At 37.2% G+C, this 17,878-nt stretch overlaps 2 protein-coding genes across 4 annotated transcripts; both read left to right on the forward strand.

Annotated features, from left to right (window-relative positions):
• The first annotated feature begins 1,173 nt into the window (after window positions 1-1,173).
• On the forward strand, window positions 1,174-4,737 carry LOC134201002 (uncharacterized). Of its 2 annotated transcripts, XM_062675026.1 has the most exons (3): window positions 1,174-1,267; window positions 1,341-1,397; window positions 3,620-4,737. In XM_062675026.1, exons 2-3 carry the CDS (start codon window positions 1,383-1,385, stop codon window positions 4,184-4,186), a joined length of 582 nt encoding a protein of 193 aa, XP_062531010.1. In that variant the 5' UTR covers window positions 1,174-1,267; window positions 1,341-1,382; the 3' UTR covers window positions 4,187-4,737. The 2 variants fall into 2 exon arrangements, with proteins under 2 accessions (XP_062531010.1, XP_062531009.1); XM_062675025.1 differs by having other exon boundaries at window positions 1,180-1,397.
• Window positions 4,738-5,035: 298 nt separating this feature from the next.
• LOC101744556 (uncharacterized) lies at window positions 5,036-17,321 on the forward strand. 2 transcript variants are annotated; one of them, XM_021348637.3, is made up of 6 exons: window positions 5,036-5,425; window positions 5,683-6,429; window positions 8,545-12,684; window positions 13,293-13,964; window positions 14,774-14,992; window positions 16,914-17,321. In XM_021348637.3, exons 1-6 carry the CDS (start codon window positions 5,371-5,373, stop codon window positions 16,940-16,942), a joined length of 5,862 nt encoding a protein of 1,953 aa, XP_021204312.2. In that variant the 5' UTR covers window positions 5,036-5,370; the 3' UTR covers window positions 16,943-17,321. The 2 variants fall into 2 exon arrangements, with proteins under 2 accessions (XP_021204312.2, XP_021204310.2); XM_021348635.3 differs by having other exon boundaries at window positions 5,039-5,425; window positions 16,928-17,321.
• Window positions 17,322-17,878: the final 557 nt, after the last annotated feature.

Below are 17,878 nucleotides of genomic sequence, written 5' to 3' on the forward strand. Positions count from 1 at the left end.
GTATATTATGTACAATAGTAATTTTGTTTTGTTTTAAAACAATGTATGTAAATAATGATAGATGCAATGTTTATATATTTAATTTGAAATCAACTGAAAATTACTTTTGTTTTACCTATTCAATTAATTTCAATAAGTCTGAATCATTAATATCACTCAACAATATAAAGTTTCCTACTATCTCCTTTCTTCCACCTGCAGCAGTCCCTTCACAATGAAGCCCGACAAAGGCCGCCGAGTGGGTATTGAAAACAAATGGAACGGAAGTCCGGGATAATCGGTCTTACCCACCCGGATGTGTTCGTGGCACGTTTATTCCGAAGGAACCGATCGAAACAAAATTGATAATCACAGTTAATATAAATATGTAAATAAAAACGTGTTATTATTACATAAGCCGCTTACTAGCGACCCGCCCTCGCTTCGCTTAGGAAACTGTAATTTATGATACCAGTATTTCTCCACTATTTAATGGATGTTATTATACATATATTATTATTATAAACCTTCCTCTTCAATCACTCTATCTATTAAAAAAAACCTCATCAAAATCCGTTGCGTAGTTTTAAAGATTTAAGCATACATAGGGATATAGGGACAGAGAAAGCGACTTTGTTTTATAGTATGTAGTGATAACTAGTGGTCCCGCAGTACATAGTTGAAATTCGACTATAATTAATTGAAATTATAAGTTTGAACATTAAGCTTTTATTGTCATAGACTAATTAATATATCGACGCTTGAAAGGCAAAAGTGACTAAGCGACAATAACTGCTTTGTACATAATTGATAGGCAATAACCATTTTCGATGTGCAAAAAAAATATATTTCTAGGTCTATTAAAATCATTTCAATCCTACAGCTACTAGCTAGATTCTACTACAGCTAGGTTTGTTAAAATAAATTTTGTTTTCAGGTATTTCAACTTTAAATTAGTCTACTGTAAAGTTCACGCATTGTCGCTTAGTCACGTTTGCCTTTCAAGCGTCGATATACTTCTTTATTCACAGATTTCACCAAGACCACACTATAGACAAATTTTAATAATATTCAAGGTAAACAATAATAACCTATTTTTATTTTGACCACAGACTTTAAGCAATAACAAAAGTTTGACAATAAACAAAGAGTTTAAATTATGTATATGTGTGTGTCAAATACATGGTAGTGTGTATGTGTAATGCTTTTTTATTGATTGAATGTTAATGCATAATTTTAAAAAAAGTGGCATTCTGTACTCCTCTATCTTTATATTTAGATTTCTTCTGTGCGTGTGTTTGTCACTGAACTCCTCCTAAGTGGCTGGACCGATTTTAATAAAACTTTCTGTGTACCTTCAGGTGGATTCGAGAATGGCTTAGATTTACAAATCAGCCCGGAAGATGGCGCTGCAGTCGGTATCTAGTTTATTTATCTCTCCTAGAAACAATTTATATGGCAAAATAACGTTTGTCTGGCCAGCTAGTATTTTCTATAAGTGTTGGAAATTTCATACTCCTCCGTTCGCGCAATTTTCGTAAAAAGTGGTACAAAGTTTATGGTTCACGTATTAATTTATAGATAGTTGAGATAAAAATACCTTTACTAGAGCTTCAATTACAGTGATAGCCCCTTAGGCCACCAATAAATGGGTATGGTTAAAAGAAGAACTTTAGGTATACCGTTAATTTCACTCAAAGGATCGTTATATACCTAAGCAGAGATTGAGGAATACGGTAGTTGAGATAAAACAACGGTTAGAATGTTACATGCCATTTAATATAATAAATTTATAGAACGTACCTACATAATGTATTCGTATACCATATAGCCCAAAATCTGTTTATAATAATGTTTTAATGCGACATCTGATTTTAATTATCCCTTTAGAGTTTTTAGCAAATAGAAATATGTATTTTAGCTGTTGTAGTTAGGCACATTAGTAACGGATCTACCTGGTAATTTGTCATTCCGGTTCTTTGAGACATGAGGCTTTAATAATAATAATAATAAATTGTATTACGTAATGACTGTTCCAATTTTCAAATTTAATTGATTACTTTGTGGCAGAAATAAGCATGACAGATAAGCATGGCGTAGCAGACTTCGAGCGTCGTAGACTTCGAGCAGCACTGGCACTTGCAAGCTAATTTCAGTACGGACAACGCTAGCTTAATGACACGACCTCCAGTCTCGGAGGGGAGTGATGTGGCGGTAGCCATCATACAACGCAAGATATTTGACTGACATACGCCTGAATCTCGCTTTTTTTTTTCCGCAGGAGAAAATCGCCCGATCCCCACCCGCGCGGCAGGTGGGGTATGTGGGAGTTGAACCTCACTAAAAACTCCTGCTGCTCACAACCGGCGCCCTACCTCGGACTGGGCCGGAGCCCAGTCGGGGCTATTGAGACGGCGGGACAGGGTTGACGCAGAGCACATTACATCCATCCAACCGTCCCACGGACGCCGAATCGGCGGCCGCCAGCGACACGACCACCGGTTCCCTTGTTCAGCGGGCCGAGAGCCCGCCTTGATGGCGCCGCGTTACACCTTCCCCCAGAGCGGTCGGGGGAACGCGGTCTACCATCACCCGGCTTCCTACTGCGGGTGAGCGTGCAAAGCACGCTACCCCACGTCTGGGTCTCTCCCCGCACAAAACGGGTGGGACCCCTAGCTCTTAGGGGGCCAGGTCACGGATACGACCCCGGTCCTGACGCCCTGCTCGGCGGCGGCGGGTTTCTGCGTAGGAGGAGAGCTTTGCCTCGCTCGCCCCGCCGCCTCCTTCTGCGAGATGGTGCACTCGAAGAAGTCGACTGAATCTCGCTTACGACATTTTCAAGATAGGCTTGCATATATTATTATTATTATACAAGTTTCGAACAACAACATTTGGGCTGTCGGTCTATCAAGCAATATCACTCGCTCGGTGGAAGATCTTCTCTTCGTCGTAAACCTACAAGCCATATTATTATATTTCAACGAAAGATGGAAAACATGGGTGTTGTGGAAGAAGTAAAAATGCACGAAATCAAAATTAAATTAATTAACATGAAATTAATTGAAATGGGATGCAATGTATTAAATTATCTCCACTCAATGGACTTTTTGGAAAAAAATAAGGATTCACGTTGGGAAATATGAGTATAAAAATAATAATATACTTTTGAATTAAGTTAATGAAGCGTAGGAATTCAAACTGGAATGCATCGTTTCTTGCCTTGTCTTAGAAAAAACTAATTAAATTTAAAATTTATCATATGATTGTAAATGTATCATAATCGAAGATATTAAAACTAACTTTCTTTATAATTTTATTTATCCGAGAAACCAACTGAATACATTTCAAATGTTTTCCATCGTTACAGAATTAATAATGTTTTTGTATTCCAATGAAACAGCGACTGTTCCCTGTGTCAAAACCGTGTTTTACTTTGTGTTTTACTACACTCGTGTTTTATTACGTTTTATGAATCCCTGGAATTTAACTTTACCCAGGTTTCGAGTGTAAATCGGAAAGAATCCTTAGCTCACCTGTTTTTTCCCGTGAATTTTATGAGACATATTAGAAGCACTGTACTCGGTTGCAGGTTACGGAAGTTCCGTAATTTACTTTATTCAATCACAATTTTTTTTTTCAGGCCGTTGGCCGAACCTCCTGCAAGTTACCAGCGCCTAGGGGGCGCGTGGAGTATGTGGGGCTGGTCAGCGACTGCGAGACCGGGGGCCCAAGGATGTTTTCAGGGCCCTACCCACTAAACGACTCCCCAGCACTCCTCGCTCAAGCGTTCGATCCCTACCGAGGTCAGAACCCAGATGAGGTAAAGGGGTTACCGCGGTTAATACTACAAACAGACGGCGCAGCTCACCCCAAGGACGCCCGGCCGACGGAGCCTTCAAAGGCCCTGAAACGTCGGCCGTTTCGGTACGGCAGCCCGTCAGGCCGCCCAGACGGTGCCGCTGGTGTCCCGGAATACCCCGCTGGACCAGAACCAGTTTGCCGGGTCGGGACGCGATTCACCGCCAACGGTTGCTCTCTTACTTCTCGGCAGCGCGCTAGAGTGCCGGTAGCGCGCCGCGCGGCCTCGACCCCCTCATGTCTGGGGGAAGCCGCCACCTACAGGGGCCGGGACGTACGCTTGTACTGTCTCCTCCAGCCCCCGTTTGTTCAATCACCAAAACGAAGGGTTGTTTTTTGTATATTTTAGATTTAAACTACAAAATCATTTTACAAAAAAGGCTTTAATTCTTCTTTTTTCTTAAGCTTTTAATTTTTATCAGGATACTAGTTATCCAGAAACAAAATCCACAAATTTGTTTGTAGAATAACTATGTATATGAATAATATCTTACCCCCCTTTTTATACATTTGCAAAACTCTCAGCTATTCAATTAATTTAATTAATTATATTTGAACAATGAAATTGTGTCACAACGTTATTATATTACATTACTGTTTATATATGATTAAAATGTATTTAAATATTATGAGTAAGCACACATAATTTAATATTCATGAATATGGAAGCATTATTATAATAGTTTTATTTAACAAAATAGTTGAGATGCTAGTTCATTGTTTGTTTTCGGTCGTAATCTTCTAAAATCAGTATGAAACTATAGTTAAATGGCCAATTTTATGATGTAAATAAAGGTCTATAGAAACAATTTAGAATCAGCATCATATTTTTGAAACGATAATAATATAAAAGTCGATGATTAATATTTTTTCCATGGAATCCGAAGCGGCTCCACCAAATTTCAATACAAAAAAAAGGAAATTTCCAGATTTGCCTGGCGGGTGTGTCGTTTGATAGCAAAGAATCTTAAGTCGGCCAGCAAAGCGGGCTGGGTTCCTGTATAAAACTGGTGCATGTATAAAATAATGCGCACTGCACTAATTAATATTTTAGGCTATAGAAAAAGAATCTGTGTTCTTACAATCCAAATATGAAAATGACTTTGAATCCTAAAAAATTTTTTCACAAATTTATGACGTAGCAGAAACAATACCAAACACCTATAACATGAGTACAAAGTGTATTAAAAGTGAAACAAACACATAAATCTTTGTCTTGCGTAAACAAGTTGAAAAACAATAGAATAATACTGTCAATTAACTATGTCGTACCACGTTCTACGTATTTTTTTTTTCTTTTATGTTTGACTAAATCTAAAAGAAGAGGCCCAAATTCATTTGTGACGTATTTCAAAATGTAACATGTGAACAAATCAAAAAGGCCACAAACGTTATAATACACAATAAGGTCGTGTCATTGTGTGAACAGCTTTTCAGCGGGCTTTATTTACTTTGGAATATACTGCTTTAACAAGAGCCCTGGGCTCGGGAATTAACAGTGTTGTGTGAAATATCGCCGATGTAGCCAAAACTATGGAATACAAAGTGAATTTAATATTCCTTGTGGTATTTAGCTCTAAAATTGTTGGTAAGTTTTTGTTATAAATACAACTAGTTACGTATTAAAAAGTAAGAAATTTGTTTAACTTAAAAAAACCTGCATAATGTGTAACATGTACGATTTGTTCATTTAACTTATTTTATTAGATGTGACGGTCTGCCATTTTAATTACTATTTTAACGCCCATAGCCTTATTAAAAGTAATGATGACTTATTTTTATAACAGTACACTTATAGTTTGATATTAAATTAATTTAAAAAAATTAAATTGCCACGCCTTTCAGTATCTATTCCTTATAATGAGGAAAATGTGAGACAAAGAGCATACCCTGCTATCAATTGGCCATCAAACCTTCAAGCAAGGGAAAATCCAAATTTTGCACCACCTCAAAATTTTCATGCTGCAGTATATCAAAAACCTTATTATCAAGAAATGGCGCAACGTAGAATAAATTCTCCCAATGAAGAATTCCGTGCACCACCACTTGCCGCATTGCCGAAAGCGTTTGAAACTCCAACGGGATATAGAGTTACTGGTACGAGAAATGATCAGAATTATTATCAAAACAACGGACAAAATGGATTGAGGCAATTCCAACAAATCAATGTACCCCCAGTCCGACAAAATCCTGTTATTGAGCAGACTTATTTTCAACCGATTCGGGAACCTTTAACTTCAGTTTCACAAAATGGAAATCCACAGGGGCAATACCCTAGATCGGTCCTTCCCAATTACTATAACCAACAACCCCTACCTCGACTACAAGCGTCACAATTTAGATCAAATTACATGAATGTTCCTAATGCAGAAGTACAGCGACCGTGGGTACAAAACATGCGCGGGGCTTATGACAATAAAACCCAATATCTAAGTAATGAACCTTCAGTAAATCCTAAAGAAATAGCCAGGAGCGCTATTGAGTTACAAAATAAATATCAATCCCCAATGGAACACCTACCTCGAATTGTAAACAGAAATCTAGCAACAAACTCACAGATGAATTCTGGATATATACCTGGAGATAATAGACGTAAGTATAGCTTCGTTTTAAAGCATGTTATATTAAAATTAAGTTTAGACCAAATCTATCCGCGAATTTTTTTTTAATCGGATGTCAACACTTATTGTCAGATCAGATATAAATATCTCTTCCTGAGTGCAAAAGACGTGAATAGAAAATAATTTCAGATCTTTAGATGATCGGGCGCTATCTTTTATTTATTTTATGTACCTATATATTATAACCTACATATATATATAAAATTTTCCACTACTTTGTACTTTCTCCCCTGCAATAGGTATATAAGTAAGAACTTGAAGTTAATTGAATCTAACAGGTGATTTCGTGACAAATAAAAGATAGCGCTCGATCATCTAAAGTTCTGAAGTTATTTTGTAATAGTTTGACATGTTTTACTATCAGAACATAGGGCTTTAGAAACTATGCAGTTAGGTAGGAAATTGAGGGGAGTATAAGTAGGTTGGGTAGGTCGAAGAATTCAGCTATCAAATCAATCCCACTTTGTTTTTATTAAATTAATAGTTGGACAGAATATGATTAACTTCAAGTTCCTCTTAAATCAGATGTAAGGTTAATAAGCGGTTATTGGTATGCAATCGTTTCTCTTCAATTGGATAAGTTTGATGATTTTTCTATTAATTTTATATTCTGACTATCTTCGTTTTTGCTTTTATTTATTGTAAGCATTACAGACGGAGCTTTATAACTAGTCAGGTCATAAGTATTGTCACACAGTAAAAACTTTTCTTTTAGAATGCTGGCCACAAAAAAGTTTATTGAATTCGAATTTTGAATTGTTCGTGAAAATAAAAATGTATACTTTTAGAATTTTACTCATTTTTAAATATGGAGTGGACGCTTTTAAAGAAGACTTTGCAAGTTATTGCGTTGCATCGTTGCGGTTACGCGCCAATTCAAATTTTTAACATACTGAAAAATTTGAATATAACCAAAAGATTCGTTTATCGTACCATCAAACGATACAATTAAGACTCTAGTATAGATGACAGGTCAAGAAGTGGTCGCCCTCGGTCTGTTAGGACTCCAGCAGTGATAAAAGCTGTGAAGGCGCGAATTCAAAGGAATCCCAAACGTAAGCAGAAAACGTTGGCCCTTCAGATGGGGTTAAGCAGAACCACGGTGAAAAGGGTGTTAAATGAAGACTTAGGGCTTCGGGCATATCGAAGAAAAACAGGACATCGTTTGAATGCTCGTCTAATGGACCTGAGACTGAAGAGATGCCGCGCTTTGTTGAAGCGGTACGCGGGAAAAAAATATCGGGAAATTCTTTTTTCGGATGAAAAAAATTTTACCGTAGAAGAGAGCTACAACAAACAAAATGATAAGGTGTACGCACACAGTAGTGAAGAAGCGAGCAACCGTATTCCGCGTGTCCAACGAGGTCATTTTCCATCCTCGCTCATGGTATGGTTGGGAGTTTCTTATTGGGGCTTAACAGAGGTACATTTTTGTGAGAAAGGTGTAAAAACGAATGCAGTTGTGTATCAAAATACAGTCCTGACGAACCTTGTGGAACCTGTTTCTCATACCATGTTCAATAACAGGCACTGGGTATTCCAACAAGATTCGTCGCCAGCTCATAGAGCGAAGAGCACACAAGACTGGCTGGCGGCGCGTGTAATCGACTTCATCTGGCACGAAGACTGGCCCTCCTCCAGTCCAGATTTGAATCCGTTAGATTACAAGATATGGCAACACTTGGAGGAAAAGGCGTGCTCAAAGCCTCATCCCAATTTGGAGTCACTCAAGACATCCTTGGTTAAGGCAGCCGCCGATATTGACATGGACCTCGTTCGTGCTGCGATCGACGACTGGCCGCGCAGATTGAAGGCCTGTATTCAAAATCACGGAGGTCATTTTGAATAAACTTTAGTGTCATAAGAATTTATGTTTTGTTAAGTTCATTTTGGTATATGAATGGTTACATAATGAATAAACTTGTTTCAATTATTTTACATTAAACATGTGACAGAATTTATGACCTGACTAGGTATATTTTTTTCATATATTTATGAGTATTAATTTTATTTCGAATAACATAGATAATTTTGCATAGTTGTTGCATATTATTTTTTAAACTAATAAAGTTTTTCGTTATTATAGGCCCAGAAATGCGGAATATACTGGCGGCTGGAACAAATACTAATTTGGATAAAAACCATAAAACGTTTATGATAGATGACCCTAGAGGAAATGTAGAACTGGTAGGGAACTTGAGACCACATGAAAATAAGAACGATGTTTTGGTAAATGCGAAAGACATCCTGGGAAAGACAAATGAAGGCCAATCACATCCAACTTTCAGGCCTCAAGTGATAAACCAGCCTCAAGTGATATCATCAACTACTGGCACAGATATTTTTCTGCATAATGATGTGCAAGACACCGTTGCCAATACTGTACTTAACGCGAAATCAGTACCATACAATAAACCTTTATTACAAGAAAATGCGGTTCAAAATCCTGCTGTTTTAGATTCAATTTCAAGTTACAGAAGCCAACCACGGGTGAAGTCATCAAATACAAAATTTTTGCTACGTGATGATTTACAAGACACTGTTCCCAATACTGCGCTTAATACTGCGCTTAATACTGCTTATACGAAATCAGTACCAGATAGTAAGCCTTTGGTGCAAGAACAAGGGATTTCGAATTTTGCCGCTCTAGATTTGAATCCAAGATATAGACCCTCGGGACAAAATGTAGACCACCCTCGGGTGACGTCATTAAGTACTGATACAAAGATTTTGCAACGTCAAAATTTTCAAGATACAGGTTCTAATACTACATTTAATATCAAATCAGTACCAGACAATAGACCTTTAGTACAAGAAACTGTGGTTCTGAATCCTGCTGCTGTGGATACGATTCCAAGTCACAAAGAGCAGCCCCAAGTAATATCAACTATTCAAACAGAATTTTCACGGGGCGATCGTCTAGAAGATACGGCTCCCAATACTGCATTTAATACGAAATCAGTACCATACAATAAGCCTTTGGTACAAGAAGAGGCAATTCCAAGTTTTTCTGCTCTAGATTCGGACCCAAGTCATAGAAATCAGCCTCGGGTAACGTCATCAACTGCCGACACAAAAAACTTGCTACGCCATGAGTTACAAGATAAGGGTCCCAATACTGCATTTAATATAAAATCAGTACCATACAATAAGCCTTTGGTACAAGAAGAGGCAATTCCAAGTTTTTTTGCTCTAGATTCGGATCCAAGTCATAGAAATCAGCCTCGGGTGACGTCATCAATTGACGACACAAAAAACTTGCTACGTCATGAGTTACAAGATGAGGCTCCCAATACTGCATTTAATATAAAATCAGTACCAGATAATAGACCTTTAGTACAAGAAACTGTGGTTCTGAATCCTGCTGCTGTAGATATCATTCCAAGACACAAAGAGCAGTCTCAAATAATACCAACTATTGAAACAGAAATTTCACGGGGCGTTCGTCTAGAAGATACGGCTCCAAATACTGCATTTAATATGAAATCAATACCATACAATAAGCCGTTAGTACAAGAAGAGGCAATTTCAAGTTTTTCTGCTCTAGATTCGGATCCAAGTCATAGAAATCAGCCTCGGGTGACGTCATCAATTGCCGACACAAAAAACTTGCTACGTCATGAGTTACAAGATGAGGCTCCCAATACTGCATTTAATATAGAATCAGTACCAGATAATAGACCTTTAGTACAAGAAACTGTGGTTCTGAATCCTGCTGCTGTAGATATCATTCCAAGACACAAAGAGCAGTCTCAAATAATACCAACTATTGAAACAGAAATTTCACAGGGCGTTCGTCTAGAAGATACGGCTCCAAATACTGCATTTAATACGAAATCAGTACCATACAATAGGCCGTTGGTACAAGAAGAGGCAATTCCAAGTTTTTCTGCTCTAGATTCGGATCCAAGTCATAGAAATCAGCCTCGTGTGACGTCATCAATTGCCGACACAAAAAACTTGCTACACCATGAGTTACAAGATGAGGCTCCCAATACTGCTTTTAATATAAAATCAGTACCAGATAATAGACCTTTAGTACAAGAAACTGTGGTTCTGAATCCTGCTGCTGTAGATATCATTCCAAGACACAAAGAGCAGTCTCAAATAATACCAACTATTGAAACAGAAATTTCACGGGGCGTTCGTCTAGAAGATACGGCTCCAAATACTGCATTTAATATGAAATCAGTACCACACAATAAGCCGTTAGTACAAGAAGAGGCAATTTCAAGTTTTTCTGCTCTAGATTCGGATCCAAGTTATAGAAATCAGCCTCGGGTGACGTCATCAATTGCCGACACAAAAAACTTGCTACGTCATGAGTTACAAGATGAGGCTCCCAATACTGCATTTAATATAAAATCAGTACCAGATAATAGACCTTTAGTACAAGAAACTGTGGTTCTGAATCCTGCTGCTGTAGATATCATTCCAAGACACAAAGAGCAGTCTCAAATAATACCAACTATTGAAACAGAAATTTCACGGGGCGTTCGTCTAGAAGATACGGCTCCAAATACTGCATTTAATACGAAATCAGTACCATACAATAGGCCGTTGGTACAAGAAGAGGCAATTCCAAGTTTTTCTGCTCTAGATTCGGATCCAAGTCATAGAAATCAGCCTCGTGTGACGTCATCAATTGCCGACACAAAAAACTTGCTACACCATGAGTTACAAGATGAGGCTCCCAATACTGCTTTTAATATAAAATCAGTACCAGATAATAGACCTTTAGTACAAGAAGCTGTGGTTCTGAATCCTGCTGCTGTGGATACGATTCCAAGTCACAAAGAGCAGCCCCAAGTAATATCAACTATTCAAACAGAAATTTCACGGGGCGATCGTCTAGAAGATACGGCTCCCAATACTGCATTTAATACGAAATCAGTACCATACAATAAGCCTTTGGTACAAGAAGAGGCAATTCCAAGTTTTTCTGCTCTAGATTCGGATCCAAGTCATAGAAATCAGCCTCGGGTGACGTCATCAATTGCCGACACAAAAAACTTGCTACGCCATGAGTTACAAGATGAGGCTTCTAATACTGCATTTAATATAAAATCAGTACCAGATAATAGGCCTTTAGTACAAGAAAATATGGGTGTAAATTCTGCTACTTTAGATATAATTCCAAGACATAGAGAGCAGCCCCAAGTAATATCAACTATTGAAACAGAAATTTCACGGGGCGTTCGTCTAGAAGATACGGCTCCAAATACTGCATTTAATATGAAATCAGTACCATACAATAAGCCGTTGGTACAAGAAGATCCATCTGCAGTTGATAATTTCCCACAGAAAGCTCCTCATGTAAGCTTGTTTAGTACAGAAGCCCATCAACTTAATAAGGAGGTAATGCCTAATATGCGGATATCGGCACAAGACAATGAACACGACAAACCAAAATCTATTTTTGATGAATCTATTATTCCCATTGCTGCAACAGAGAAATCTATCGAAACTAGTACATTGTCCACGAATTATGTTACTAAGAACAATAGTGAACACAATTCAAATCCAGATGATTATAATCCAAGTGAATTTTTAAGACAAAACATATCTTTCGATAAATATAAATCTCAAGCAAAAACGGTTAATTTACAAAATGAGACAACCACAACTGATACACCAAGTGACACGGGTCGACCAGTTGTAAAGCATCATCATCATCATAGTTCAGTAGGTCGCGAAATCTTAGATTCCGTTTTGGATGATAATATATTTAATCAACCTAGTTCTCCTATGGAGAAGTCCTTAGAAAAAGCTACTTTCGATGAACCGCTGAATGAACCACTTATTCCAAACAACGACCACTCAACACCAGAACCCTGGTACTTAAACTCTGAGCCACTTAGAAGCAGTAATATCACTGAAGAAGATCACTTTTCAAACAATAAAACAAAAATCCCCGAAGAAACTACATTTACATTTAGTACAGTTCCAGAAATAAAAGAAGCGAAAGATATAGAAAATGAAAAACCTGTTGAAGTTATAGAAAAAAAAGATTTTTTCGTTAATGAGGCTAATTGGTTTAGGGAACAAAGTGAAGATGGTGCTACAAATAGTAATGTGGTATCTCCGCTCACAAGTGACGAAGATAAAGAAAGGGAAAAAGTACAGAGCACCACAGTGAGTTCACTGTTAAGTCCATTGAACAACTTAATTAATCTTTTTAATAATGGTTTACAAGTTCTCAGTCCATTGAACAACAAGAAAAATGGTGAGTATACAATGAGTTTTATTTTAGATATCAAGAAGGCATTGTTAAAAAAAAATGATTTTCATCTTATATTTATGTTCATATGTATACATAAAACACAGTTCCAAATCGAGTTTTGTTTTATTATGACTGACTCTGTATGACTGTTTGAGTATCAACACACATTGTCAACATAATAATACAAAATACAGTTAAAATGGAGTTTTGTCGTATTATTAGTGACTTTAAATGACAGTTTGAATATCAACACACAGTTGCGTTATACCTATATATTATATTGTAATATATTTCATAAATATCTGACAAATCTGAAATTCCGAAAAGGAACTTTACGTTTTTTTTTTTGCCCTTGTAGGCAGACGAGCATACGGCCCACCTGATGGTGAGCGGTTACCGTTACCCATGGACGATAGCAATGCCAGGGGCAGAGCCAATCTGCTGCCTACTGTTATCGTTTGCGTTAATAAATTTTAATATTCCTATCCTACAAGCTTTTTTGTATGGAACGCAAATTTTCATGATGACAAACAAACAATCTTTCGTATTTAATAGTATTTATATACACAGTTAATCAATGAAAATACTTTATTCCTAAATTTTCGTTTTAGATACTTCAAAGCCGACTGTTGCTGAAAGTTATGTAGCGCCAACAATTAGTTCATTACACAATCGTTCCACAGTTGAAGATAATCGACAAACTGAAAGTACTGAAACTCTTACTGTAGATGCCAGAAACGATGATATTCTTGATCTTTTGTCTAGTAAAACTGATAATTCTGAAGATCAATTGAATATTATTCTGACTGATAGTACTGAAAATATATTGAATGAAATGAAATACATTGATTCAATGATTCCATTGTCAGAAAATAATAACATTGCTAATGAGCCCATAAATTTAGAGGACGATCAAATGAATTTTGATGATGTGGCTATTTTATTTAATACGGACAGTATGCCTACTGTTAGTACAGAGAGTCTTGATGAAGAAGTAGACGTATTCTCTCAGGAAGTTAAAGCTATCGACAACGAAGAAATACCCAATCCATTCATTGGCAGTGATGAAACCTTTAATATTTTTAACGAGAATAACGCAAACGGAAATAATAGAACACCTTCCGTTTTGACGTTGGACACTCAGGATGAAGTTGATCTAGATGTAAGGGAGAGGATTGTGAATCCCACTGTAATCCAATCCAGTATAAAAGGCGACGAAGAAGATCAAACGATTACTTCAAATACGAAACCGGATACGCTTCCGGATATTTTCACTTTAAACGGTATGAAGCGTTTTTATTTTGATCGTAAAACAGACAATGTAATGGAGTGGGTATTAATTGTAAACGTTACTTTATACACAATTTTAGTGGACTGAAAAAGTAGACTACAAATAGTTAATAATATTATGTTACTGTAATGATATTCTAATTATTAATATTTTTATTTTTTGAATTTATTCATAGTCAGACCGGAGTCCATTAAGATTACAATGTGACTATTATAGCCCACTTCGAATAATCCGGTCGGAGTCTGAATTGTATAGGTATAACTGCTGTTCCATAGCTCAAAGTGACATGAATGATTATTCTGTGAATCAAAGTAGGAAGTAGGGCGGAAGTTACGTAGATAAAGAATGGAAGGGTATTATAAAAGCTAGAGCTATTGGTAAGAGTATCCAACTCCGTATCCAAGTAAATCTTACAGATGTACATATATTGTTGTCTTTGTAGGGTGTCGTTTTTCGTTTCATCCAATTTGCAAATCAAAACGTTAATGAAGTTTTTGTCAGGAGGGAATTTCTGCGAGCTTTCGACATTTGACTCTATTTTCAGTTACGTTTAGTGGACACAATATGAATCTTCTAAACAGTATTACTGTCTTAAATCAAATTAACATTATTTTCTATTAGTTCCGAGTTAGTATTGTAACTGAATTAGTAGTAGTACTGAAATATCGTTTCAGCTTCAAATTGCTTCTTGCAAACCAAAAATATCTAAAAAATCTTTAGTATTAAGTATACAATTGTACTTAAGTATTCCACATAAGTTTGTTTATAATATTTTAAAAAATCTCATATATTGTGATTCAGATGATGCAGTCGCGAATCCTGCTGACAATAACACCGTTATGTTCAAAGTCGATGCTGACTTCTGGCAGAAGATAAAAAACGGAAACATCACGTACGATGTTGTGTATTTGTTTCAAGCTTATGATCAGCCTGTCGTTGAAAAGGAAACACAGACGATCATTCATCCGAATGGCACTATAGTTCAGCAGTATGTTGAAAAGACTTGGAAGAAACAAGGAGGTAAATATACATAACGGGTAACTCAGTAAATTCGCGGTTTCAATTATTTTATCGCTCTACGCCGGTAAATTAACTGTTTCATTCCAAAGGTCACCTTTCTTAATAATAATTTCATTAGATTGATACTTAACTGGGCGCAGGCTGTAACGAGTATTCTCGCTGAACAAATAACCTTGTTATTTTACCTTTTTGAACCTTTTAGGCAGACGAGCTTAAGTATCACCTAATAGTGAGTGGTTATCGTTGCTAATGCAATGCAATTCAATGCCAGGGGCAGAGTCAAGCCGCTGTCAACTTTAAAAACCTTACGGACTTCTACGTCTAATGTATGTAATGTACGTATTAGCATTACGTACATTAATTAGCCTTACAAGTCGCTGCAAACTCTCACACGATAAAGTCATCTTATTTTATTTGTAATGTATTTGTTGTCTTTCTTTTTCATATTTTGCGCCTTGTTTTTGTCTGTTACCTATTTTGTTTAAAGAATTAAGTTTAGACAATTTTCATCATCTTAATTTTTATCAACAATACAACATACAACAAGTGCTTAAACATCTCTCTTATAAAATGCAAATTTAATTAAAATGGCCTCTTCCCAAAGATTATTTAAACGATGTCATATAAATAAATTTTATTGCGTAAAACGTATTTTTGCTATTACATGGAAATCGTAGCGTAATAACATTGAGAAGGTGTCAAGATTGAGGGAGAAACATAAAATTTTACGAGGTGTCCCGCCTTTTACGATGTATTAGGTAGCCACCGAATGTCACTCTAGAGCCAACTCGTCTCACCCATATTCACCCAAAATGTTTTTTCTGTACATTTTTGATGAAGCTTCTATATATTATTATGTTATGTTTGAAACACGTGTTACCAAAATTAGCTTTGTGTTTTACGTTATTTTTATCGGTAGTAGAGCGTCTTGTGAGCCATATTGGTAGGTACCATAACCCTGCCTATTTCTGCCGCAAAGCAGTAATGCATTCCATAGCCATTGAGCTATAGGAGTGAGACTTTGGTTTATGTCTACGGGCTCCGATAACCTTATAACCCCAGGTGGCCCATTCATCCGCCAAAGCTATACAAAAATGACCATTTTCCGGAGCCAAAAATATAGAATGGCCTTGTGTGAAGTCTATTATAATTTTGGTCTTGCCAGTTGCTATGGTTCGATTTTGGCATATAAACACCATTATGTTTTCTAGGTGGGGTAATCTACCTAGCACACGCACTACGGATAATTAGTGTTAATAATCACACCATAATCGTGCTTATTTTTGCCGTTCGTTTGTTTTGACTTGAATATCAGAACAAGCATCATTTCAATTCAATTGATGGGTTCAGCTGCCGCTTAACGTCAGATCAGCTCTGAGTTCGTCCTTGCCTCATACAATGTTACTACAATAACAAATAAGATTTTTTAATTTTTTTTATTGCTTAAATGGGTGGATGAGCTCTCAGCCCACCTGGTGCGAAGTGGTTACTGGAGCCCATAGACATCTACAACGTAAATGTGCCACCCACCTTGAGATATAAGTTCTAAGGTCTCAAGTATAGTTACAACGGCTGCCCCCCCTTCAAACCGAAACGCATTACTGCTTCACGGCAGAAATAGGCTGGGTGGTGGTACCTACCCGTACGGACTTACAAGAGGTCCTACTACCAGTAAAAAGTTTGGTAGGCAGCGGCTTGGCTAGGTAGGCAGCGGCTTGGCTCTGCCCCTGGCATTGCTGAAGTCCACGGGCGATGGTAACCACTCACCATCAGGTGGGCCGTATGCTCGTCTGCCTACAAGGGCAGTAAAAAAAAAATCATCTTCATAATCTTCTTTGTCTAGTCTACATATCTATGTGAATAATTATTGATAAAAGAAAATTGCTAAAGGCGATATTGATGTATCGTAATTATCGTACAGTTCAATTGTTTCAGATACCCAACCGATAATTGTTCAAAAAACAAAAATATTCCATCCCGACGGTCGGATTGTTGAAGAGCCGTTGTCGTTTCGCCTCCAAATTAACTTAATAATTAAATAATAATTAATGTATTTTTTTTTTCAAATTAAGTAAGAATTAAGGTTTCATTTAATTTTGTTTCCGGTGTATATTGGTCCGAAACAGATCTTTTAAAGTGATAAGAACGCCAATTGTACGTCGAACTTAGTTGTTTGCCGCATTTTGGTGTACGATATAGTATTTTCTACACAACACCAGTTTGAGGTTCGGATTTTTAAGTTTTTTTATTCGCACGATGCTACTTTTACGAAAATATTATAAACAGATTTATGAAATGCTATGAAATATAAATATAATTTGTATGGAAATCTTTCTTTTTTATTTACGGCTTCCACATTATTGACAATGACTACTACAACTTTCTACTGATCTGGTTCAGTAGGGGACGAATGGGCTACGAAGGACTTGGTGGTCGAAGATAGTAACAGTCACCGTCGTAGATGGTAAAGGCCAGGGCTGAAGTTAGGAAAGATCCACCCACTAAACGATTTCCCCACACTCTCGTCCGACATACAATCACACAAAGAAATTATACCCTGAACGTTAAAAGTATCTGGAAAGTGGGAGGATTTTTTGACGGTATCTTTTGATTTTCTTGGAACCGTCCGTGTTAGGTAAAGTAAGGCAAGGTAAGGCATAAAAGGGCAGGTAAGGCAAGGCGTAAGGTTTAACCCTCAGACACAGCCCACTGAGTTTCTCGCCGGATCTTCTCAGTGGGTCGCGTTTCCGATACAGTGGTAGATTCTGGGAAGCACGGCTCTTGCTAGGGTTCGTGTTAGCAACTTCGTCAGGTTTGAGCCCCGTGAGCTCACCTACTAGTTAAGGTTCCGAAGCCTTCAAGGCATCAGCTTAGGTAGAAAAAAAA

This window comes from Bombyx mori, chromosome 22 (genome assembly GCF_030269925.1).
Source record: "Bombyx mori chromosome 22, ASM3026992v2".
NCBI lineage: Eukaryota > Metazoa > Arthropoda > Insecta > Lepidoptera > Bombycidae > Bombyx > Bombyx mori.

What these genes read in the sequence shown, in the direction of transcription:
- LOC101744556 (XM_021348635.3), top strand. Translation starts at nt 5,371, where the DNA reads ATGGAATACAAAGTGAATTTAATATTCCTTGTGGTATTTAGCTCTAAA. An exon ending in TATACCTGGAGATAATAGAC is followed by an intron (nt 6,430 to 8,544) that starts GTAAGTATAGCT and finishes TCGTTATTATAG; the next exon opens with GCCCAGAAATGCGGAATATA. An exon ending in GACTTGGAAGAAACAAGGAG is followed by an intron (nt 14,993 to 16,927) that starts GTAAATATACAT and finishes CAATTGTTTCAG; the next exon opens with ATACCCAACCGATAATTGTT.